At 39.1% G+C, this 27016-nt stretch overlaps 1 protein-coding gene across 1 annotated transcript in view; it reads left to right on the top strand.

Annotated features, from left to right (window-relative positions):
• Positions 1-27016, top strand: part of LOC148214141 (uncharacterized) — a 69100-nt gene that overhangs the window by 18326 nt on the left and 23758 nt on the right. Inside the window, exons 17-37 of the mRNA XM_088153337.1 lie at positions 16-45; positions 1134-1169; positions 1605-1666; positions 2841-3069; positions 3778-3810; positions 5968-6006; positions 6210-6242; positions 7966-8007; positions 8839-8883; positions 9860-9904; positions 10203-10247; positions 11046-11081; positions 11507-11542; positions 12610-12664; positions 12760-12796; positions 12846-12882; positions 13069-13116; positions 13669-13713; positions 15544-15585; positions 17366-17407; positions 20492-20533. Of these exons, the coding sequence (XP_088009463.1) occupies positions 16-45; positions 1134-1169; positions 1605-1666; positions 2841-3069; positions 3778-3810; positions 5968-6006; positions 6210-6242; positions 7966-8007; positions 8839-8883; positions 9860-9904; positions 10203-10247; positions 11046-11081; positions 11507-11542; positions 12610-12664; positions 12760-12796; positions 12846-12882; positions 13069-13116; positions 13669-13713; positions 15544-15585; positions 17366-17407; positions 20492-20533 (1059 nt within the window). The remainder of the gene's footprint in view (positions 1-15; positions 46-1133; positions 1170-1604; positions 1667-2840; positions 3070-3777; positions 3811-5967; positions 6007-6209; positions 6243-7965; positions 8008-8838; positions 8884-9859; positions 9905-10202; positions 10248-11045; positions 11082-11506; positions 11543-12609; positions 12665-12759; positions 12797-12845; positions 12883-13068; positions 13117-13668; positions 13714-15543; positions 15586-17365; positions 17408-20491; positions 20534-27016) is intronic.

Here is a 27016-nt window from a genome sequence, read left to right as displayed (position 1 = left end):
ATTATTTTTCCCTAGAGTGGGCAACCTATGCAAGTTTGTGATAAGGTAAACTCTGTCTCACCATTAACATCACTGAATCAATATAGTTTGATAGTTACCTGTTAGATAGTTTTTGATGGATGAATAGGCAAATTAAGGGAGGATAAATCTGTCCTTGGCTGCTAGGCTTGATAGCTAAGTCTAGAATCAAAGGTCTAAATAGCTGTGACTAGAGAGCCAGTGTAGTATAATGGTTAAAGCAGTGTTTCTCAACTTCAGCCACTTTAAGATGTATGGACTTCAACTCCCAGAATTCCCCAACCAGCATGCATTCTGGGAGTTGAAGTACACACATCTTAAAGTGGCTGAGGTTGAGAAACACGGGGTTAAAGTGTTGGACTAAAACCAGGTTCAAGTCTACTCTCACTAATAAAAGTGCACCAGGTAACTATGGGCTAGACTTAACTTTCCAATCTTCCACCTTAATTCTTGCTTTTAGGCTTGACTAGATGGTTTATCTGGGCATACGTGAAGCTGATGTTTCACTATCCTACAGTGGGCAACAAATGACAATGAGCATTTAATCTCAGCTTTGAATAAAAAGAGAAGACCTCTTTCCTCAGGGACTGTGGTCTGGATCCATGAGCAGGGGGTATTCTCTCTAGCATAACATCAGTATGTGGGTGAGCAGGGACAAGCAGCTGCTTTTCCTTGTTCTAGAAGATGAAGAAAACATGATTACAGGCAATACTGTTTGCTGTTCCTTGCTGAATCACAGCTGGTGGCGAAGGTGGTGACAGCAGCAAGGCATATGGAGATTACTGAGCATTAGCATCCTGCCATTTGCCAAAGGATACTAAACCAAGGATGACTGGTCTTGTCATCTAAAAGCCAAGACAGCAGGGAAGATGTGCTAAACAGCAACTACTGGATAGGTCACTCAAGAATTGACTTGTCATCAGAGCATCTCTGTAACAACACTCAAATGTTGGATTTCTGCAACTATAAAATAATACCAAAAGCATTCCATGAAAATATGAAATATAAAGACATGCATATAACCTGTAATATGCTTTAGAGGTACTCTCTGGCTTCTAATTATTCCATCATTTCGTTTCCAAATAATGGTTTCCTTTTTTTTTTTTTTTAAACAGACCTCCTCTTCCTACAACAGCCAAGCCTGTAAATTGGTAAATATATTCTCAAGACTGAAGCTCTGTTTTTACTCCTATGGAGCGATATGGCATTTGATACACACTATGAAATGTGTACCTTTTGTGCACCTTTTAAAAAAAATGCATTGCTTTAATATAAAAAAAGTATGAAAAAGAAAAAATGCAGAAAGAGAAACAGCAAATTTGGCCTCATTTTTAACACATCGCAAAACATTGACCATGCAAAATCCGTCTTTCCATTATGCTGATTCAGAGGTAGCTCATAAACAGAAAGCAATATATATATATAGGGACCCCAAGACTGAAAATCTGGAGTTGCACTGTGTTTTCAGAAGTGAGGAATGATAGTTTTTGCTGCTCTCCACGTTCAATACATCCATAATAATTTATACAGTAAAGTCCCAAGTTTGGGGTCTATAATTCAAAAATATATTTCTACTTTCTTGACAGACTATACAGTCTTCCTCATCTCAGAGCAGTGGTTCTTCTGTTCCTCAGGTAAAATTTCTTTTGTCATACGTGAATCCTGTTGGCTTCACTAGAATTTTTTAGGGCTGTTTCTGATGTTACATATCAATGTGGGAAAAGCTGGAGGATTATTCCTCCCTATGTACTTCTGAAAATCTCTGAAAGAAACTTAAAGCACATGGGAGGAACCTGTGGTGCAGTTCCTTCCCATAAAAAATTACTCCTTTTTCTGGGAGGGCCAAAATAGGTGTGGAAAGGAATTCTTTGTGAAACCCTCCCATGCATTATTTCTTCACAGAAGCAATCTTTTCCACCACAGACTTTCAGCCATGTATGTATGCATGGCTGCTAGGATTCTACCCACATGTTTAAAAATCACAATTTATACCTGTCAAATTTTCATTTGGAAGAATAAATGCAGAGAAGGACATTTTAAATCCTTTACTCACTCCTAAGCTAAGAAAAATTGGTTTCTTTAGAGAACTTGTCAAATGCAAACCAGCAGTAGGATCCACAAGAGGATTCGTGTATATGGGACCAATTTTGTTTGTGATCCCTTGTTTAGCTACAGATAAGTATGCAGAAGTTAATTGTCTAAATGACCCCTGAAGTTATGGAAAACATTCATCATGGGAGGTATTTCAACAGAAATGGTATTATTTACCAGTGCAGATCCCATTGCAATGCAGATAATAATGATATCTGGAGTCTGCCAGTGTCCATCTCAGTTCAGATTTTTGTTCGAAACAACTATATTTTGGATTCTCTCTCTCTCTCCCTCTCTCTCTTTCTCCCCCCCCCCCCAAAGCATATAATATAAAGTGCTTCTTGAACTCAACAATTTTATGATATGGCATTTGTCTAAAATATTTCTTGTTGTCTTAAATTTAAATTTTTTTTTAGCAATCGGAAAGCTAATTTTCTCCTCCTTTGTCTTTGTATATTCTGTGACAATGCCTTTTTCACACCAGGATTTGTAGATAACTTTTTTTTAAAGAAAAATGTTCCATTTCATATAAAAAATGATTTAGTTGTGCTATCTTTTTTCTTCCATCAGGGTGGAACTTCAGTTACATTTGATGGTGGTAGACCTTCTACTTCAGTTGGTGGCAGTGGATCTTCGATTATAGTTGTTGGTGGTAGACCCTCTACTTCTGTTAGTGGCAGTGGAACTTCGGTTACATTTGATGGTGGTAGACCTTCTTCAGCTAGTGGCAGTGGAACTTCGATTATAATTGATGGTGGTAGACCCTCTACTTCCGCTAGTAGCACTGGAACTTCAGTTACATTTGATGGTGGTAGACCTTCTACTTCAGTTGGTAGCAGTGGAACTTCGATTATAGTTGGTGGCAGTAGACCCTCTACTTCTGTTAGTGGCAGTGGATCATCAACTACATTTGGCAGCAGCGGATCTACTATATCAACTGGCAGTAGTCCTTGTGGTCAGGTTAGAATCTTTTACAAATACAACTTGCTAAAGTGTTTCTTAAGTTCTACTTGTGAAGAGAGAGCTTTCTACCGTACTTTATGCAAATGATGTTTTAATATAATAGTTGTAGTTCAATTTGACAGAGGGAAAGTTTGCATATAACCTTAAACCATGGTGTTATAATATGAAAAAGAGAATAAATCTTGAGCTCTTGCCTTACTCTTCCAACATGGCTGCAAGGAGGACAGCAAATTCTTTCATGTTTTATTTAAATTAAGCTAGACTAATAAAAATGGCCTGTTTTAACATATCATAGTTAGCTACATACACTATTGTTAGGTTTGAATGATATGACAAGCAACAATTAATTAAAAAATAGAAACAAAGTTTTCAAATTCTTCTCAGCCACATTAGAAGAAGAAAAGAGAAACTTACTATGGCTCGTTTTCATTATGTTAAACTATAGTTTAGAGTTACATGTGAGCCAGCTATTATTGTAATGTGGGGAAATTCTTCATATTCAAACTGAAAGTTGTATAATCAATTCTGAGTCATGAATCAACCTGTTGGCTGAAGAACTCTTAATTCTGATTATGACTGCTACATCTTGTCTTCAGTTGAGGCATTTTTTTCTCAACTTAACCTGTAATGTGCAGATAGCAATATTTTAATTAATTGATGCACGCTGTTCAATCAACAAGCTGTTTATTTAATTTTTTTCCTCAGGGATATACCCATGACAGGAATCCATGTAAACCGGTGAGTTTTATTTCTCTAAATCAGTGAGGGGAAATTGCGGTTCTTCAGATACTGGTGAACTAAAAGTCACCATCTTTTGCCCCTGGCTGGCTGGAGCTGCTGTATTTTGATGTCAGAAAGGCACAGATTGCCCATTCCTGCTCAAAACTCTCTGAAGACGTGCTTCTAATTTCCTTAATTGCCAAATTCTTTTGCCCTGAGAAAGCAGTGACAAGCTGTGCATAGATTTAGCAGCTGTTCATTTTTGCACTACTGGGTTTTCTTTCATATAATTAAAAGGATGTCACAATGAGAAAACTGACATCCAGTGCTTAAACAACCAAAAAGCAATGCCAGTCCATTACTGAACAGGGGGTGGCATTGCTGTGTGCTGGAGAAACTGCTTGAGGTCAAATCTTCCCAACATTTTAACTGATCAGCACCGCCATGGCATTCCCTTGTCTGTCTGTCTGTCTGTCTGTCTGTCTTTCTCTCTCTCTCTCTCTCTCTCTCTCTTTCTTTCTTTCTTTCTTTCTTTCTTTTTTGGCAAGGGAGAATGCCAAACACAAAGTAAAGGCAATATTTTCTTCTGAGCTTGAGGATTCTCTGGGAAAATTTGCATAGGCCACATTACAGGCTGGTCTAAAATTCTAGTTTGATATACACTAATATTTGAGAAGTGCGTTGATTTGGATTTTTTCTCATATGAAATTATACAACAAAATATGTTAAGGAAAAAAAGAAGAGCCCTGGCTGCAGACTGCCACTCTATGTTCCCCAGTTTGTCTTTACTTCCTCCAAAACTATTTCTTGTTTGACAGGATTTTCCCATAAAACATCATGGATGGTTAAACTGATTAGAAAACTATACGCAGCTTGTAAAGGGTCTCTTGCATTCAGTACACTTCAGTACCTTTAGCCTTTAATATAGTCCAAAGGAATGGTGTACTGTTCCTACTGAATAGATTTTGTGTGGTAAGAAAAAAAATACAAAGAAACCCAGTAGGAAAACATGGGAAATTTCCAGCAGAAGCCAGCAATATCTGGATTTATGTAAAGCTTTATGAATGAGATAAGACTGATTGCACGATAAAAAAAAAAACTCAGCCAGAAACACCCCTTCTTTGGACCTGTTCCACAGTAAATATGTTTCAAAACCTTTGGATGCTCTGAAGTAGATATAAATCATCTACATGCATACATTTTCATTGTAATAGTGCCCCAGTCAGCCATATGTGGACAGCTAAATCCATATAGTTAATGCATGTTCAATAAATAACCTAAGCCCAGAAAAAGCAAAGGTATCCTTTGGGACCATAAGAAAAATCACAAAATCCTAATAAAGGTAATGGCATAATATAAATTTTGGAATAAAGTTCCTATATCCCCCAAAGTTCTTTTTTCCAAGCTGCCATTTTAGGTTGTTATGTTGTACATAATTTGAACAAAACAACAAGACTGGTTTATAATTTACACAGAAACATTCTGGGTCATCTCCATTGGAACTCTCCTGTGTGCAGGGCAATTCCAGAAAATTTAAAACAATATTTGGTTTGTTACTGTGCCTCACTCTGGACTGGGAGAAGCCACAGCTTCGTGTTCAGAAGCCATGCTCACAAGGAGAACTTGGAAGTCAGTGACCATACACTAGCAGCTAAGCCATCAGTCTGGCTTTTCATGTGATCCAAATGCAGTCATGAAAGAGTTAGAGACATTTATTTAATGCAGGTCACTTAAATGGCAAAATGTGTTTTTGAAATATCAAGAAGTAAGTTCTTTAAAGTTGAGAGTGTAAAAATTATTTGGTGGGATAAATCACCAAATCAGATAACAATCATGCTCTGCTTGAATATTATGATATAACTGCCTTGTTCAAGTGGAAGAAATTAAACAAACCCATTTAGGATTTGCACTTCTATTTTGAATATTTTGGATACAAAATCCAAAATTTTGAATCCTTTTCTTACTGTGTTAACAAAAGGCAGTCTATCCTCAGTTGGCTAAGTTCAGCTGGGGCCTGTCACTATAAAGTGTTTTTGTTAGATGAAATTAATTCTGTTTTAAGTCCTCTTGCCCAAACCATAGACATGGGTCTCCATTTAAAAATATATATATAAACCTTGGTGCTCATATACAGATCCACATTTACAACGTTTCCACTCATTGTTTCTCCTTCAGGGTGGATCATCATCTCAGCAAAGTTTTGGAAGTAGCCAGGTAAGGGTTTCCTGTTAAAAAAAAAATGCTTGCTGGTATAAATCAGAATATTTGATCTTTCTGATTAAGATTAAATAATGTTTTGTTCCATACTTGGCTTGCCATTATAAGGAGGCAACCAGAGAGAACATACTGTCTTGTTTTATTTCTACTAAGAATTTTGTGTATTTAAAGGAAAGTGTTTGTTTCTTGTTTCTTTGCAGAGTGGTTCATCCCAGCAAGGTTATGGTTACCAGGTAAAATCAGTCTTTCAGTTAATCTGTTTCAGAGCATCTAAAAGCTGCTCTTTAGTTTGTTGTTCTGTCTGAATAATGATAATCATCATCATCCCAAAACAACTGGAGTACCACTTGAAGACCATCAGCATTGACAAAATCACCATCAGTCAATTGCAAAAGGCAACTTTACTTGGAACAGCTTACATCCTGCGACAATACCTTTAACACCATCAAACAACAACATCTGCCTATCCCAGGTCCTAGGGAAGGACTCAATAGGTGGATAAAAATGCCAAATCCAGTCTAAACATCTGGCTGACTGTGTGGCCAACAATAACAGTATACTGTTAAAAACTACTCATCTTTCTGGATGGCTTATCACAGTTGTCTTTGGAAATAATCAGGATGAGCTATTTTTAATATTCAATTATTACTCTTGCTTAAAAAGATGGGCCATTTGACGAAGTCCCAGCTTGCACTGAACGAACGACTGACTGAAGTTGTTCCTTTGTAGGAAGAGAGGGTTTACTTTCTATTGCTCTTGTCAGCAAATAGAAAGTAAACAAGTAAATAAGTATTCTGTTTCCTTGTTTCTTTTCCCCAACAATGTGACTTAATCTAAAGAGCTTTGGCAGCTCCATACATTCATAGCCACTGGTTTGGGCCTACATAAGCATGGGAACAAGTCAAAGTATCCCACCCCTTCCTCTTGGAAGTCTAGCACGTACTCTCATGACCAACTGCCTTGAAACAACAGCCTTTTTGTTAGTAGCAATGGATGAAGTAGGCTTTCCTTTATATACCATTACCTGTTTTCAGACAACTAAGTTTCGTTTACCTGTGCAGTTTCTGCCTATTTTGTACTCAGAATAGACATCTTTTCAACAAGAAAAATGGCCTCTTCTGTTGTAGATTACACACACACACACACACACACAATTCTTTTAGCATGAGTATGCTAAATTTAATGTGATGTTTGGCCCAGTTACCACTGGTCATTGGCAGCTATTGAATACTGGTTGGGAAGTCATCAGTGCCTGCCACAGAACTTTTCTCCTCTCCTAACATCCCCACAAATTTGTGAATTATTTTTCAATACTTTCTGTTCCTTCATGTGCTACCACAGTGCTTGAGCAATTATCTGTTTATTAGAAGGATTCTTCTACTGCTTAAAAACAGCAAAAGTTCAGCTTCTTGAACTGTTTTTTTTTTAAGTTCTTTTTTTGTTATTACATTCATCAGGGCATCCTCTATACCATGGGTTCTCAGCCTGATTTCAAAATCCTTTTGCAAGATTTTGCAAGAATTCACCACTTTGCAAGAGATATTTGTTGAGTTCCAGGACTTGGTATTAGGAGGAGGCTAGCAACATCACGTAATGAGACCAATTAATCCTACAGAACACTTTTACATACTCTCCAACATTCCACAATCTTGACTGTCCTGCTTAAACCAGGACAACTGGAGGAACAACAAACTGAACTTTGTCTTCAGTTGTACTCTTTACTGTAGGGGCAGTGAAGGCACCCCGAGGGGATAGGTGCCACTTCACCTACAGAGCACAGGGACCCATTATTTTTCTAGCAATTGGTAACAATCTCCAGCATGTTCATGCCACACAGAGGCCAGGATGCTGACTCACAAGGGAAGGACTTATGTGATCAGTATATAGCAATACCAATAATTCAGATATGCCCTTAAAAATAGCTATATGACTTTGCTTCTTTTTGCTTTACTACAGAGTGGTTCACATTCTCAGGGGAACAGAAATCCTTGTGATGGGGTAGGTCCCTTTTTCCAAACTTGGTTTAAATGGCACTTAGATTAATTTGACAACATTGTGGAATGTTAAGTAATAGTGTGATAAGTCACTTTTTGTTTTAATAAAATACAGTAGCGTTAGTCAAAGAAGACTTTCTATTATTTGCCTTCTATGCATTCTCAGCTATGACGTGCTATTTTAAACTAATACTTGGTCATCTCAGAATAACTACGCATCAGATATTTGACACTGTAAGTCACTAAGGAAATATATTCTTTGCAATACGTTAACATATTGCTTCAGAGATTAAGTTAAACTAGATACCTTCTAGTTAATGTTGTTAACATGTTAATGAACATGTTAATGTTCAAATAATGGTGGAAATCTTTTATGAAGTAATTAAAAATGAATTGCCCATCTTTTCACTTAATATAACTAATCAAACTTAATTTAAAGCTTTCACTAAATGTATGTGGAAGGGGCTGATCAACGAAGTACACTGAATCAGTTTACAAAGTTATATTTTATTTTGAAATGATTGGAAATCTGGATTCTAACAAGGAAGAAAGATAAGGAATGACAAACTTAAATATGTAACTTGAGCAGGCTCAGGCTGACTCATACATGGATGGGAGACCACCAGAGAATCCCAGGACTGAAAGTTAAACTGAAAAACTTCCCAGAAAAAAATGGCAAATTACTTCCATAATGTTGAGGACATAGCTGTGTCCATCTAGTCACTAGGAGACTAATCTTTGTCTTGGGAAGGTTTTGCAGTTCTCAATGAAAAATAATCCAAAACCAAAAAACAATGCATTTATATCACATTTCAGCATGTGTTTTCCCTTCCAGAGCACTACTTCTGGTAAAATACTCAGCGGCAGCAACTGTCCCCAGGTAAACATGTTTCTTTTTTGCCCCTAATTGTACAACTCTGGCAGGAGAAAGATATCAACAGAAATGTGAAGCATTCTATCCATGGCTGGGATGTTCTAGACAGCTCATAGTAAAATAGTTTCAGTATGAAAATAGGCTATGTGGGATAAGGGCACTTGTGTCTTTAATAATTTTCCTTTGAGGGACTTCAAATCTTAGCCAATGTTGCCCTCTGCTGTTAACTGGCACTATACACAAATGATGAGCCTCTGTATATATCAGTACAGTGGTACCTCGGGATATGAACTTAATGCGTTCCGTGACTCTGGGCGTATCCCGAGTTGGTCGTAACCTGACGCAAATTTCCCCATAGGGTTCAATGTAAGTCCGGTTAATCCGTTCCGCCCTCCAAATTTGGTCGCACCCCGAAGCAAATTTTCCCATAAGGTTCAATGTAATTACCGTTAATCCATTCTGGCGTCCGCGGACCACGCATCAGGGGCGGGAGAACGGCCGGGCGCCGCACGGTGCGGCGGGAGAACGGCCGGGCGCCACACGGCGCAGCGGGAGAACGGCCGCGGACCACATGTCAGGGGCGGAAAAATGGCCATGGACCATGTGTCAGGGCGGAAAAATGACTGTACCCCAAGGCGGAGTTCGCACATTGAGGTAAATTTTTGCGGCCGGAGCTGGTCGTAACCCAAAAAGTTCGTTAGTAGAGGTGTTCGTATCCCGAGGTACCACTGTGTTTCTCAAACTTGGCAACTTCAAGATATGTGGACTTCAACTTCCAGAATTCCTCAGCCAGCATGGCTGGCTGGGGAATTCTGGGAATTGAAGTCCACATATCTTGAAGTTGCTAAGGTTAAAAAACACTGGTATATATAGAGCACACATGACATACATGGGTATTGAAGTTGTAGTTTTGATTAATGAATTTCTTAAAGAAAAAAATTAACTGCATATATTAACATAACTTCATACGTTTTCTACACAGGGTGTATCAAGTGGATCCTACAGCGGCAGCAGCCAATATGGACAGGTAAAAAAAATTTTTTGGTGTAGATATTATATATATAATTATAAATTTTCTGAGAAAAAAATACATGCACCTTTTTGGATTTTGTGAATGGTATTAGAGCTTTGTGTGGATCCTCCTGATATACAAAGGGAATGAATACTTTTTCACCAATTGTATGACTTAGTAAGGAAAGGAAAAAGATACAATAATTAGGAAAGAGATGTAAATATAAAAATACTGTAGAAAGAGAGGATACAGCAGCTTTCTACAATTATATTTATTATCATTCTTGGGTAATTTTTAATTACTTTCTGTACAGCGTGGTCAGAGTGGATCCTATGGCAGCAGCAGTCAACATGGACAGGTACACATTCTTTTGTTATAGAAAATATAATTAATAACATTATTTTGGTTGTTTTTTGCTGTTTTTTTTAAATTGATGTTAGCTGCCCAGAGTCACCTGTTTGAGACTGGCAGCCATATAAATGGAATGAATGAATGAATGAATGAATGAATTAATGAATGAATGAATGAATAAATAAATAAATAAATAAACGAAAATCACAGAATTTAGAATTGTGGAGTTGGAACCTAGAATAATCTAGATCCAACCCTTTGCAAGGTGCAGGAAAACTAATTAAACCATCCTTGAGAAGGAGCTGTCTGGCCTTGTCTCAAAAACCTCTAGAGACTGAGAACCCACAGTCTCTCTCTAGGTAGACCAAGCCACTGTTTTACAGATCTTACCATCAGGAAATTTTTCTTTATATTTAAATGAAATCTAAATATCTGTGGCTTATAACCATTATTCCTGGTCCTAATTTCTGTGCTATGAAAAATAGTTCTTAACCAGGTTCTTTGTATGTATCTGAACATAGCTATCTGCCTATCTTAGGCTATCTGCCTGTCTTTTTTTCTCCAGACTGAGCATCCCCAAGATATGGACATAGTTTAACAGAGCCATAATTTAGGGTGATTATAATTTTATACACACACTCACTCACTCACACACACTACATAATAGAAAACATATAAATATATCTGTGTACATTGAAGATAATTCTTTCATAATTTTTAAATTACCAAATCTCTTGGGAGCTGGGTAGTCTATAAAAATATTGTAAGCAACCAATAAGCACGCAAATAAATAATTTCTTTACAGAGTGGATCATATGGCAGCAGCAGCCAATACGGGCAGGTAAAAACTCTTTTGGTATTGCTAATACATTTAATACAGTATATGCCTCAGTAATACATAATAGATAAGGATATAAGGTTCTAAAATACTTCAGACGTGTTCTGCACCTCCATCAAGTGATTCATTAAAACTAAGGTGATTCTTAATGCAGACACAGCTTCTTTCAGACTCACACGGAAAAAAATGAGGGCCTACTTTAATGAATAGCAGAAAAGTTCTCTGTTTGCTAGAGGTCTGAAACTTCTCTTCCAAATCATCTCAAAGCATCCTTAGCTCTAATGCACACACACACACACACACACACACACACACACACACTATCTGTATGCAATTATTTTTAAAGTAATTTTGTTGTAAATTCCCTTTTGGATGTTGACTATCATAAAATAAAATAAAAGTCCTATTTTTAAACATTTCCTGTACAGAGTGGATCCTATGGCAGCAGCAGCCAGTATGGACAGGTACAACTATATTTTAAAATAGAGTATATTTCTAATATCTAATATGGCAACATGTGGCTTAGCCAGAGATGAGCAGAGCAATTCTATACATAGATCAAGCCAAAGCAGGAGTTATGTCATTGCTGTGGAAGGGAGGCCAGATGTTGAATCCAATGCCTAAACAGTCCAGGAGGGGAGAGAAGAAAGTCCTCAGCTAGAAAATGCAAAGCTGGTTTGAAAGGCTTAGATTTGTTCACGGGAGTCTTGAAAACACACCAGTGTCTACTAATAAGGGGCAGGAGCCTCCACCAGAGGGATGAAAAAGGTCAAGATGGGAGTTTGAAGCCCGGCGTCTTTTTATATAGAAAAGTGTGAAGTCTTCATTTGCACAGTGATGACCACCATCTTGACTTTTTGGATACCCCCTCCCCTGGACATCACAGATTCTAGAGGTGAGGCCCTTGGGGTGCACACACGAGGGCAGCCAATAAACTCCCAGAGACAAATGAGGACGTGCTGAAGCCCATATTCCTGTATTGCCCAGAGGACAATACCATAAGTTTCCCTACTCTATCAGCCCCACAGATTCAACTGATCATAATCTTGTTCCTGCCAGTCCTCAGGTATCTGTCCTAGGAGGAATCCTGTGATGTTCCTCTCAAAGCTTGTTTGGGGAATACCATCTGCACAAGGTGCAGCACCAATGTATCTTTCTGGGCAGCAGACCACCCTAGAAGGGGAAAAGACTCCTTGGCCAAGTTTCCAAGGGGACGGACCAGACCCTGCCACAAGAAAAGCCACAGGCAAACTTACTGGCAGAAGCAGCCTTCAGAAGTTGGCTCCTTGGGAAGCAGATGATACAACTTAGATCCCTAGCAGGAAGAAGGGGATTTATTTAAAATAAAATTGATTTTATATTGAAAATATATTCATATTTTTATATTTATACTTTATATTAAAATATAGCTTGGGATTTACATGATTGTATTTTAAGTCCTTTTTTATTTTAAGATATAGAGAGGTGCAGTGCTAGCATTTTGAATAGATATATTAATATTAATTTCTCATTTTGTATGGTTTCTGCACAGGGTACACAGAGCGGATCCTATGGGAGCAGCAGCCAATACGGACAGGTAAGGCTGTGTTATCATATAACGTGTGTAGAAAAAGGGCTAGAATAGTAGATAAAAATGAGTGTTTTGCAGCTTCTGAAATATAAGCATAGAACTAGAAATGAGCGTTTCTATTTTTTGCGGCTTCTGAATATAAAAAGCAGTCTTGTGCAGTTATATTAATTGTTTTATAATGTATTTTCTATACAGAGCGGATCCTATGGCAGTAGCAGCAGCCAATATGGACAGGTAAGGGTGTGTTCTGGTACAATGTGTGTAGAAAAAATGCTGTAGTAATAGATAAAAACGAGCCCTTCTATTTACTGCAGCTTCTGAATATAATAAAAGGAGCGCTTCTGTTTATTGCAATTTCGGAATATAAAAAGCAGCCTTGCGCAGTTATATTAATTGTTTTATAATGTATTTTCTGCACAGGGTGCACAGAGCGGATCCTACGGCAGCAGCAGCAGCCAATACGGACAGGTAAAACGGTGTTACTGTATAATGTGTGTAGAAAATGTGCTACAGTAATAGATAATAGAAATAAAAATGAGGATTTCTATTTATTGCAACTTCTGAATATAAAAAGCTTTGTGAAATTATATTAATAGTTTTATAATGTATTTTCTGTACAGGGTGGATGGGGCGGATTCTATGGGAGCAATGCATAGATAATATATTTCATGGTACATATGGAGGGATTTAAACTATTTCTTAAAAAATAGCACTAATGTTTATTTCTGTTCTGAATGTAAAAAGTACCCTCTATCTATCTATCTATCTATCTATCTATCTATCTATCTATCTATCTATCTATCTATCTATCTATCTATCTAGACAGGTACAAACTTTTCTAAAATATATATCCTAAGTCCCAGAGTAACTCTTTTCTTTTATTCTTGGTCAATACGGCTGATCATCTTGGATAAGACACACTTGCATAGTTCTTTAATTCCAGGCTCCTTAGCCTATAATATTTAAGTGGCTGTCTCATTATAAGAAATAATTGTATCTATTCCTTTATTTCCTTGGCAGGTCTCCCACACTAGTGGAGGCTACAACAGCAAAGGCTGTGGTGAAGTAAGTACAGGACAACGGATACAAAAGAAGTAGCATTTTGCCTTTGAAATGCTAACTTTTTACTTATTACAGTACTCAAATAAAACAAAGGTGTAATGCAATATCCCTCAGAAATGCTTACTATGTATTGTCGAAGGCTTTCACGGCCGGCATACGATGGCTGGTGTGGGTCTTCTGGGCTGTGTGGCCGTGTTCTGGAAGTTTTGTTTCCTAACATTTCGCCAGCACCTGTGACCGGCATCTTCAGAGTGCAGGAGCACAGACAGGAGCAGTTCTCTCTGTGCCCAGCTCCTGTCTGTGCTCCTGCACTCTGAAGATGCCGGTCACAGGTGCTGGCGAAACATGAGGAAACAAAACTTCCAGAACACGGCCACACAACCCAGAAGACCCACACCAGTCAATGCTTACTATATTTAAACATCATGATGTTATGAATCTGCAATTTCCGTCACTAGCCATAATGAAGTTGCCTATCCCTGTGATAAAACAGTTTTCATAGTGATGAGAATGAGTGTAGCCCTGTTTTTTTCCTACTCTGGCACAGCCTGGATGAGATCAGGAACTTCGTTCTAGATTAATTACATTTTAACCTCATTTGTCTGAACCTTAAACTGTGTGCTAACTATGGGGTAATTGTGTTCCATCAAAAGAATTAATCATTTAAAATATGAATTAATTTATTGTGCTTTCCCTTGCTGATCTCTGAAGTTTACATTTACTCCTTAGCAGATCAAAACTCGGCTAACGTAAGAAAGCCCTGCAAGGGGAAAAAAAAATTCTACGTTCCATTATGAGTTTGTATTTATTTCTATGCATTTGGGAAAAATCCTTTCTCAAGAAAAACCAACAATTACAAAATATTTAACGATTTTTTGTTAAAATAGTGTCCTTTTTGTGTGTTTTTAAATTTCTTTGAGGAAGGATTTTTCCAAAACTCAGGAAAGAACACTTCAACTGTCTTGGCTTTTCCCGCAATAGCTTTTACTTATTTTGAACCCATGGTTTTCTAACCCTATGAATGCCACTACTCAGAGTGTTCAGGCTTTTGTAATGAATGAGTAGGCAAGACTTCCAGATGGATTGAATTATAGGGCTATCAAATTAGGGCTGCAAAACTGTGTATACCTATTAGAGTTAGTGTTTCCTGTACCTCTTTGCTGCCATCTTGTGGCTGTGTGGATTTTCTAGTATTCTTCATCAGATTACAATATTCTGAATGGATTATTGGTTTGCTGTTTGAAATTCCAGGAACTGTAATACAAGACATTGTGAACTCACCAAGTTGCAGAATGCTACAGTAGGGCCTATTTTGACAGAGTCTGTGCTGCTTAAAAGAACCTTCTACCAGCATTTTTCTGTATCACTTCCTGATAAAATAAGCCAAGTTGAAGGGAAAGTTAGGATGTTCTGTTTTGGGGAATAGTCACTGTTATTGAAGTAAAAAGCAACAGAGTCATTTGTGGTCAATTGAACAGGAATGCCTTGTTATAGCACAAAACTGTCATATAATTGCTCACTGTTATCAAATTGCTGATGACTCATTGTTCCACAATGTCATGTTGCATTTGAACCCCTCACCTTTCTATAATTTCTTTAAAATTAATATGAATGGATTTGCAGCAAGTATATGAGCCATTAAGAAATATATTCCATCTACTATGTGCAGTGTGTGATTGGAACTTCAGAAGTCTCCATTTTGCTTTTTTGGGACTGCACGGCAGAAGTGGGGAAACCCAGCTGTATAGATCCATCTGACGTTGCACAGGCATGATTTAAAACACATAAAATTGTTGTTTTCATTTCATTTTTATAATATTTTTACTTTAACAGAACACAAGAAACTGTAGACGCAGAAGGGCTGCATCAGCTCCAGTAAGTACACTGTCTACCCATATGGGAGATTTTCTTCAAATACAGTCAGGTCCAGAAATATTGGGACATCGACACAATTCTAACATCTTTGGCTCTATACACCACCACAATGGATTTGGAATGAAACAAACACAATGTGCGTTAACTGCAGACTGTCAGCTTTAATTTGAGGGTATGTACATCCAACTCAGGTGAACGGTGTAGGAATTACAACAGTTTGCATATGTGCCTCCCACTTGTTAAGGGACCAAAAGTAATGGGACAATTGGCTTCTCAGCTGTTCCATGGCCAGGTGTGTGATATTCCCTCAGTACCCCAATTACAATGTGCAGATAAAAGGCCCAGAGTTCATTTCAAGTGTGCTATTTGCATGTGGAATCTGTTGCTGTCAACTCTCAAGATGAGATCCAAAGAACTGTCACTATCAGTGAAGCAAGCCATCATTAGGCTGAAGAAACAAAACAAACCCATCAGAGAGATAGCAAGAACATTAGGCATGGCCAAAACAACTGTTTGGAACATTCTCAAAAAGAAGGAACGCACCAGTGAGCTCAGCAACACCAAAAGACCCGGGAGACAACGGAAAACAACTGTGGTGGATGACCAAAGAATTCGTTCCCTGGTGAAGAAAACACCCTTCACAACAGTTGGCCAGATCAAGAACACTCTCCAGGAGGTAGGTGTATGTGTGTCAAAGTCAACAATCAAAAGAAGACTTCACCAGAGTGAATACAGAGGGTTCACCACAAGATGTAAACCATTGGTGAGCCTCAAAAATAGGAAGGCCAGATTAGAGTTTGCCAAACGACATCTAAAAAAGCCTTCACAGTTCTGGAACAACATCCTATGGACAGATGAGACCAAGATCAACTTGTACTAGAGTGATGGGAAGAGAAGAGTATGGAGAAGGAAAGGAACTGCTCATGATCCTAAGCATACCACCTCATCAGTGAAGCATGGTGGTGGTAGTGTCATGGCGTGGGCATGTATGGCTGCCAATGGAACTGGTTCTCTTGTATTTATTGATGATGTGACTGCTGACAAAAGCAGCAGGATGAATTCTGCAGTGTTTCGGGCAATATTATCTGCTCACATTCAGCCAAATGCTGCAGAATTCATTGGACAGCGCTTCACAGTACAGATGGACAATGATCCAAAGCATACTGCAAAAGCAACCAAAGAGTTTTTGAAGGGACAGAAGTGGAATGTTATGCAATGGCCAAGTCAATCACCCTGAATCCCATTGAGCATGCATTTCACTTGCTGAAGACAAAACTGAAGGGAAAATTCCCCAAGAACAAGCAGGAACTGAAGACAGTTGCAGTAGAGGCCTGGCAGAGCATCACCAGGGATGAAACCCAGCATCTGGTGATGTCTATGCATTCCAGACTTCAGGCTGTGATTGACTGCAACGGATTTGCAACCAAGTATTAAAAAGGGAAAGTTTGATGTATGATTATTATTCTGTCCCATTACTTTTGGTCCCTTACCAAGTGGGAGGCACATATGCAAACTGTTGTAATTCCTACACCGTTCACCTGAGTTGGATGTACATACCCTCAAATTAAAGCTGACAGTCTGCAGTTAACGCACATTGTGTTTGTTTCACTCCAAATCCATTGTGGTGGTGTATAGAGCCAAAAATGTTAGAATTGTGTCGATGTCCCAATATTTCTGGACCTGACTGTATGCTTCTAAGAGCATATTTATACAGATAAAGGCAGGGAGGATTCATACATCAGCCTAATTTGGTGTTTGGTTTGTGTTTCCTCTCCAACAGGATATATTTAACACTTTCATCAATAAAATTCGGGAAAAAAAGGTATGTGCTTCTCACCTCTATAAACTCAGACTCACTCTGTGGCTGAAGTGAGGTTGGTTTGTTTTTTAATTTCTTCTGCTTTCAATTGTATCCCTTTGCAAACGAAGGGTTAAAGGTCTCTTTGTCATCCCTTAAGAGAAAAAGGCATTATTATTTCTGACAATAAGCAAACACATTTATTAAATATCCCAGTTCTGGTTGCTACCTATGTTTTCAATTAATAGCATCTAATTGATTCTTGTCTGGGCTCAGAAACGAAGTAGCATCAGGTCTGGTATGTACTTCAGTGGTAAACCACTGAGGAATGCCAGAGTTGTAAGCTAAACTGGAAAGTCAAAAAAAATCCAGAAAATATAATAGTAAACTACATGTTTAGTATTGCAAAGAAACCTGCATAGGTAATACCATGAAGTTACTAGAAGAGGAGCTCCCCTTGAGGGCATCTTAACCTGCTGACTGACTTCCGTGCTGGGATAAAAGTTATGTTGGCACATGCTTTATCCTCCAAAGAAGGCTCAGTTAATAATGTCACAACAGAAACTGTATTTGCACAATTTGTTGCTGTATCTCAATAACTGGTATTTGAGCTCCCAGTGATCATCTCTTGGTATAGTTGTCATTAATGAGTTTATTTATTTACTTTCCCAAGGCATTAAATGAAAGGAAGAACAACATGTACCTTTGCTTTTCTGCAGGTTCAAGCTCTTATAAGAGCAACCAGAAGTGAAAAAGTAAGCACTGCCCAAAATTATTTTCTCACTTTTGATCTGAACTTCAGGTTCCTTTCCGGCATCACAGAAGTGCCCAAAATCCAGTAGACCCTGCAACTGTTTTCTATATGGGGAAACCATGCATGCCCTGTGATATTAACAGAAAGAAGACAATAAAAATAAGGCACAGTCTGAATTATAATTTTTCCAACCAAAATAACCACTCCTGTATATTCAGGATTTATAAATCTTTATAGTCTCAAAATGTTCTGACTTCAAAAGACTTGACTATTTCTGTCACTTAAACTTGGCATTGCTTGAAATAGAAGTTTTCTGCAAATGTTCAACACTATTTGTGCCTTGTGAGTCGCTAAATATCATGAACTTTCAGATCTAAGAAATACGGTATTAAATATATAAGTGTGCTATTATAACTCTCACCATGTTTTAAGGAACATATAGGAGGTCATTTTATAAAAACATGAATGAATAAATAAATTAGGAATACACTGCAAATGGCATCAAAGGGCTTTTCCCGACAGCCTTGCCCACATTAATGCTATCTACCAGTTATTCAGCTGGCAGGAAGGAAGGCCAGCATAAAATGTGCTGCCCTTACTACTCAGCTCTGTTCTGCCACAGTAAAAGGCCAGCAAGTAGTGCTGTCCTTACAGCTATTTCTGAGCATGACTCTAATGTGCTTTGCAAAGAGCCATAAACCTGGGTCCAAAAATAGCCCAGCTGGCAGATTGTAGGTATGAAAGAGGGCTACAGAGTGAAGTGGGAGGGAGCATACCAAAGCTTCTGATCAATGCAATTCCTCCTCTGCATATGTGACCTGTCAATGTAGCTATTTTTCAGCATGGATCTAGCATTCTTCTGAAAGAGCAGGAGGAAGCAAATGATAATTAAAATAAGTGAGTTCCATCCTATACTAGTGCTGCAAGTGCATGAGCGTCTAAGGCAGTGTTTCTCAACCTTGGCAACTTTAAGATATCTGGGCTTCAACTCCCAGAATTTCCCAGCCAGCATGGCTGGCTGGGGAATTCTGGGAAATGAACTCCATACATCTTAAAGTTGCTAAGGTTGAGAAACACTGGTCTAAGGAATCCAGCAGTATCCAGAAGAAGCCAACAGTGTGGCCAACAGCACTTGGATGGAGCTGGTGGGCAGCCAGGAAGCACCTGCAATTGCAATGGCTCATACATAATAACATAATTTTATACATAATAATCACCATTATGGCACCTAGTATCACCCAAAGCAACATTGTGCTGCCCCTTCCCACCAAAGTAGTAAAAATGTGAAAAATATGGCCATCCAAAATTCCTTGCCAGCAGAAGCAACAGAAAACTTCCAGCTGGGATTGAACTACCAACATGCAGCTGGAAGAATCTGGATCTCTTTCCTGGTTTATATAGATCTTCCATGCAGTGCAGGACTAATACTGTTTCAAGAGAGCATTAGAGTTGTTTTTTTAATGTGGATTTCAAGGAGGGCCAGCAGGAGAGGCGTGTTGCGGGTCCCATCTGCTAAGGAATTCCATCTGATGGGACTCAGAAGACAAGCCTTTTCTGCTGTGGTGCTCGCCTTCTGGAACATCATCCCTCCTGAAGTGAGGTTAGCCCCAACCCTTATGGCCTTTTGGAAAGCCCTCAAAATTTGTTTTTTGTCATCAAGCCTGGAGATCCCCTGGCAGCAGAAAGCCTGTGCGTTGATTGCACCATGTATAACATCTTAATTAACACTCTCATGATCTTGTTCTTACTTATGTTAATTATTTAATTGTTTTAACTAGTTTTTATATTTGGTTATAATAGTTGGTTTTGTTGTACATCGCCCAGAGTTACCTTGTGTGAAATGGGTGGCCATATAAATTTGATAAATAAATAAAAGAAACAAGTTTAGCACTTTTTCAAAAGAGCATAAAATTCACATTTAAGAAACAGGTCTAACCCTTTTTCAAGAGAGTGCTAAATTCATGTTTTTAGGAGTTTATGTAAGATCTGAGAAGCATTTTGGAATTATAAGATGCCTCATCTATGAGCTGGGGATAAGATGAAGACAATATAATGACGGCATAACAGAAAAAACACTTATTGGACATGTCCATGCTACAGCTGGGGAAAATGAGGAATATATCAAAATATATATCTGCCTATGCAATTGAATTGTTGCAGTAGCAGGAAGAATAGAGCAAACTTTTGGCTAAATATATTTATTTCAGCTGAATTGCAATATCACTCTTCCATTTCTTGAGCAATCAAATTCTTAGTCTCTTTGTTATTTTGAAGTCTAGTCACTGGAACAAAATACCAACTTGTCCCATAACTTGCAACAAAATAAACAAACATCTTTAATATCTTTATTTCAGAATGAACCCTTTAATTCAGAACGAATGAATACCTATGGCCAGGTAAGAATTTCAGCTTCATTCTGTTTAAAGTCCATGCTGTGAAATAGTTGCTAGAATTGGGGTACTTAAAGGCATAATCAGACTGCCATGTTAAAGTGCTATTTATCAGTCCTCGAGCCAACAAAAAAGTTTGCCCCAATAGAAGAGAATATGTGTAGCTCAGGGTTGAACTATGAAGTCCTTGGGGTTCTCTGAGCTTGGTTGTTTTCTTGCAAACATTTCATTACCTAGCTGGGTAATGAAACATTTGCAAGAAAACAATCAAGCTCAGAGAACCCCAAGGACTCCAAAGTTTGCCCCATTGCTGACTTCTATTCTGCCTTAATGGCAACACCAGCAACTGTTAAGGAAGTGATTATGGATTCCCCCAACTTTGTTCCCACTCCCACAAAGCCTTACCTGCTGCTAGTAGGAGAATGACCAGTAACCCTTCCTCTAATGTGAGCAGGGTTGGATGAATACAGGCAAGTGCTTGGAATGGCATGATAGCTACCAGTTAAATAGCTTGACCAACAGGCTGAGATGTTATGGTGCTCCACGTCTATGAGGACTGAGCCTAGCAATGCTAGAAGAAAGGAACCTGAGACCAGACAGGTCCATTATCAAAACCCTATTTAGGCAGCTTTCCACACCCACGGCTGAGAAGTGCACAACAAGGTTTGTTATCACATAAGGGTGGGAGAAAGAGATGTAGGATTTAAACCCTGGTTTGATATAAATATGGCTTGATTCCTAGGTCCAGCAGTAGCTGATCTTCTTTGTTATCAGACCTTCTTTGAATCTACAATTAAAGCAACTTATCTATCTGACCTTGTCCTTGATTCCTCGCTGCTAGCTCCAGAGTGCAGGTTTGAGTTCCTAGAAAGAGATTTATTTATGTGCATGAGGTGAAGCTCTGACAGCAAGACAAGCTATTCCTACTCCCACTCCCATGGAAGAAGAAAATTCTTTTAAGACTCCAGGATTAAAACCATGGCTATCAACCTTCTTGCAAATCTGCGGATGGTGGATCAGTTGCCAGCACCTTATTCCTGTATCAGAACTACGCGTTGACTCAGATTAAGCAGGCAGAACTATTCCCGCTGGGCCCTCATGCGCCTCTGTCCAGGATCTAGCAACAGTAAAAACAAGTCAAAAATGACTCTGACACATACAACAAGAATCCTGGCAAACTTTCTGCCTTCCTTGTTCAGTGTGATTAATACACCTCTCTAAGACCTGAATATTTTTCCACAGACTAATCTCAGAATTTATAATTGGAGGGAGAATCAAAATGGGGGACCCCTCTTCAGCTGCAACTATGCTAATTTTGTGATACTCCTGAGAGCTAATTTCAACAGTCCAGTCAAATACATGACTACTAACATGAGGTCCATAATTTACAAGGAAACCATTCCATGTGAAAATATGTTGATTTCCAGTTAGCAGCTGAGAATGCCAGTTGGAATAAAAGAGGCTTAAATGATCCAATTGAAAGAGGGGCTATCAGGTGAAAGAGAGGACTACAGAGACTTTGTCTGGATTGACCCAACTCTGCTTGGGGATTGATGGAAGGTTTGAGGAACTGTGGCAGAGAATGGATAGGTCACCACTGTTCTCTTTTGTTCTATCCTCTTCCTCTCTGTCAGCTCATCAGGCACTTTGGATGTTGAACCCCTGCAGCTGGGTTCTACAGCACTCACACTGCCTGAGAAAAGATGTGCTCATGCACATAAGTCTATGTTTATACTGTGGGAGTACCCTTCTCAGATGGAAGTGCCCTTCACAGATCCTCGACTCTCCTTTCTAAAACATCAACAAAATATTGTTCTTATGGGGAAAGGAGGAGCTTTACAAAAAGTTGCCCTAAAGTCTCTAGATCTGGTTTTTTGGGAAATGAGTCTTACTGGACCTCAAAGGTCTTGGGGCCAGGGACATCCAGAAATGAAGTGGAGCACAGATATGTGGTGCTATGGATCAACATCTAGTCATTCCTGTCATTCTTCAGACTCAGACTGGCTATGCAATATAACTGCAGGCCTTTGTGCATTTTGGCACTACAGGCAAATTCATAAAATCTTCAATTACACACAAATACCCTTTGCCCACTCAGCTTGTCAACCTCTCTGAGAGGATAGAACCATAAATAGCAGGCTTTTATGCTCTGGGCTCATCTTAGACTAAATGGATCCTCTCTTATTATCCAGAACCATTAAAAAAAATTACAGCAACTATATTTGGCTTCTCCATTACATTTTCCAGTTGTCTTAGAAATGGATTGGCTTCAGGCTCACAAGCCCCACATTCATTGGGATCAAGACAGCATTACATTTGGCTTCCAGGGGTGCAAGACTCATCACCCACAGTGCCTCAAGACCGTCCCCCTCAACTTCTTCCTATCATAACTACCAAGTATGCTGATGTATTTGGGAAAGGGGAGTACAGTCTCTGCCTCCTCACATCTATAATATAATATAAAACTTATTTCTGTGGTTCAAATTTCACCTATCTAATGGATGAGAACTTACAGACAGAAACATCTTCCTTCCCTGCAGGTGCTGCTCTCTTTTTTGTTACAAAGGGGATCCCTCCTCGTAGTCCATTATTGTAGGCTCCTGAGCAATGTAACTGTTAGAGATCATTACCCAATTCCCCTCATTTCTAAACTTTTAGAAGGGCTGCAGGAAATATATTTTTTTTACCAAACTGGATTTCACTTCTTATTTCCTGGCTTTCGGTGGCCTCCTATTACAGCAGATATCAAAGCTTACAATTGTACTGCACTCTCCGCATTACTACAAGGACCAACAAATACAGTTTGTTTGGACTTTATTACTCACCTATCACATGTTGATTGCTTGGATGCCATTCTAGTACTACTAGATCTTTTCTCTAAAATGGCTCTTTTCATCCCCTGTTGTGGCCTTCCATATACTCCTGAGAGTGCCTGTCTGTTTATTCACTATGTTTTCCAGAACCACAGATTGACTGATCATCTTATTTTGGACAGAGGCTCCTCAATTCACAGAACATTTTTGGAAGGCACTTTTTCAACAATTAAATGTAAAGTTCCACCTATCTTCTGTCCATCATCCACAATCTGACTGAGAGATGGAAAGGACAAATGTCACACTGGAACACCACCTTCTTTGCTACATAAATGACTAACTCAAAACTTGGTCTGAGGTTTACTTATGGTTGAATTAATTCATGCCTCCATGCACATGTCTCCATTTCAGGCTGTTTATGATACTTCTTGCACCTGCTGCTTGATAATTCCTGACTCTCACTCATTCCATTTTTACCATAAACTGCAAGATATTCTGCGCGTCTTCAGGAACCAACTTCCTGCAAGTGCCCTGCTGACCATCATCAACAGGAAGCCCACTCCATTGCTTAGGATACTACATCTGATTTTCTACTAGGTTTCAGTCTTCAGTTCAACTGTCTAAGAAGCTATATATTTTATTGGACTGTTTGCAGTACTTACATAGATGAGTCCCATCTTTTGTGTGAAATTTCCATCTACACCGAAAATACATCTAGTCTTCTACCATTCCTTCCTGAGTCAACAGTGTCCTCTTTGCTCCTTGTGCACCTCAGCTCTATTACCCCACCCTCTCTGAAAATGGGACTGGCTTGGGGAAGGCAGGGAGGCAATTGTATCAGTAACAAGAGGGAGACAGACACACCACCCAAAGTTTTTGGGGGACAGTTCTGGATGAGGGGGAGTTTATGACAAAGATATTGAGATTGGAAGTTTCCCTACTACTCCAATGTTTGCCAAGAAGATCCCTAGGCAAGAGGAAGGAGGGGTAGACACATCTTAAGGTGGGGGAACTTTGCTCCAGATGATAAACAGATGGAAGCAGAGGGAGGAAAACTAGCCCATCCAGCACAGAAAGGGAGAGAGAAATGGCTAGCAACTCCAGATCCCAGGGAAGAAAGAAAGGGGAAAACAGAGAGGGAAATGGTGTGAGGGCTGAAATTGACAAGGGCAGAAGCAAAGTGCATGTGCTTTTCACATCCAAGGCTGAGAAATGAATGGCAAGAAGTCTGTTACCACATAAGTGTGGGAGAAAGAGACATAATATTTAAGCTCTGATTTTGTTACAAATATGATTTGATTTTTAGACCCTGCTGTAATTGATCTTTGTTGTTAGAGCTATTTTGGTGTCTTCAATAAAAGCAATTTATTCAAGTTTGTCCTTGATTATTTGTTACTAGCTCAGGAGTACAGGTTTGAGTTCCCAGGGAGATTTATTTCTGGATCCTGGTGAAGCTCTGGCAGTGAACTCTGACCTTGCTTAGTGATGCAAGGGAACGGAAGCAGGCAGCAAGTCAGCCACTCCTTGTAGACAGGAATGCCCAGAAGTAGCCTGTGAATGGCCATTAAAGAGCAATATATAGGGTAAGAGAAATGGTGCTGCCCAACCAAAGTAAGCAGTATGTTTATGTGAAAAGTATGGTCATATGAAACCCTTGTTTGGAAAAGCTGTGGAAAACTATACTGTTCCCTGTGGTGACAAACCAGCAAAATGCAGTTGGCAAAACAGTTTCCTAGCTTAAATCTACATTCTATGCAGCAGAAGGTGGATTTAAGACCTTTAAAGAGAGGTCTTTCAAAAGAGCACTAAACTGATGTGTAAAAGCAAGGCTAGCACTCTTTTAAAAGAGCATTAAACCCATGTTTATAAGGAGCCCACATTAGATTTGAGAAGCCCTTTAGAAAGCATTGCTCAGTGTTTGAGTTTGTGCCTCTGCAGAAGCCAGATGTCTGGTCTCTCCTGCAATCTGGCCAAAGTGGCCATGGATAATGGTTCCCAGCAATTTGGAGTTCCGGTCCCAATTGTAGTTGTATGTCGAAGACTACCTGTATCAGTTTTCTCTCTTCTCCCAAAACAGTTTTGGCCGTGGACACAATCTAGCATGATTCATTGAGGGTGTAGTTGCTGATACAGTTAAGGGACACTATTTGCCCAGCCTAGAGTGGCCAATAGGAGCTGGGCAAATAGTGCCCCTTAACTGTATCAGCAACTATATCCTCAATGAATCATGCTAGATTGTGTCCATGGCCAAAATTGTTTTGGGAGAAGAGGGAAAACTGATACAGGTAGTCTTCGACATATGACTACAATTGGGATCGGAACTCCCATCACTAAGTGATGTGGTCATAAATGAGTCATGCCCACTTTTATGACCTTTTTTGCTGCGGTCATTAAGCAAATCCAGCTCCCCCCACTGACTTTGCTTGTTGGAAGCCCCTGGGAAGGTCACAAATGGCAATCACATGACCCCAGGACCCTGCAACCATTGTAAATACATGCTGGTTGCCAAGCACCCAAACTTTGATCACATGATTGTGGGGATGCAGCAATGGTTGTAAATGCGAGGACTGGTTGTAAGTCACTTTTTCAGTGCCGTCGTAACTTCAAATGGTCATTAAATGAATGGTTGTAAGTCAGGGACTACCTGTATAGCTAAAGATGATGTTTAGCTGCCTCTGCTATATGTAGGGGATAAGATGAAGATAAGATTGTAAGGGTGTGGAATAATAAAAAAAGATTGGGCATGTTTATGCAATGGTTAGAGAGATGAGAGGATGAGTCTTATGTGTGCCTATCTGCTGTTGTGGTGAAGATCTAGTGAACTGTGGGATGGGAAACTGGAACACTCTATCCCATTTGAGAACCTTCTTCCTATCTTAAGATGGTACCTATTTACCTGTGGCTAAAACTTCTTAACACAAGAGATTACAGTCCAAATCTCTTTGGAAAGTATTAAAAGTTCTTGGGAAGGAAGGAAAAAAGCAATGGAGCACCAGTGAAGCAGAAATTCCAACTACTGTTGTTCACTAGGTCCAGCTGCTGAATATACTTTGCTGCTCCTTCTTTGCCCTTGGACAGTGAAATGTTATGGGAGAGAAAGTAATGGTTTAATAAAAGCAGCAACAATCACACTTCCCATCCCCAAAAAGACTGAAATACAGCAGACATTCTGGGAAGCCAAAAAAAGGGGTTTTGTATGAACCAACAGAGGTTGGTTGTTCCCTCTCCCCTATTATTCTGATATTATGGTGTTGTCAGGGCCACCCAGCCCTGTCATTAAAAAGAAATGAAAAGGATCTAATTTGTATGTAAATGTATATCATATACATTTCTGTAGTAGAAGGTGGCCTTTCTGTGATGTAGGGATTATGTTTATTTTCTTTCAGATTTCCCTATTTGTAGTGAAGTAATTTATATTGACCTTTTACAGGGTAGAACCTTTTCAGATGACAGAAACAATCATCCACAGGTAAGGATTTTCCTTTCATCTGCTTATATAAATTGAGCATGAACAGGAATTTCTATGCTTCAGTTTCTATTCCTTCTTTCAAAAGATCAGCCTATTTGTTCAATTGTCTATGGGCTCACTCAGGGCAACCTTTTATTGTGATGTTTTCCTACCTCATTTATAGAATTTTATAGGGATTCCAGACAATGTTGTCCTCCCAGTGTAATT

Source organism: Python bivittatus, unplaced genomic scaffold (assembly GCF_059951505.1).
Source record: "Python bivittatus isolate LINGU-HERP-01145 unplaced genomic scaffold, Pbiv_v1 ctg000700_np1212, whole genome shotgun sequence".
NCBI lineage: Eukaryota > Metazoa > Chordata > Lepidosauria > Squamata > Pythonidae > Python > Python bivittatus.
The sequence above is the reverse complement of the archived record's forward strand: the minus strand, read 5'-3'. Positions and strand labels throughout refer to the sequence as shown.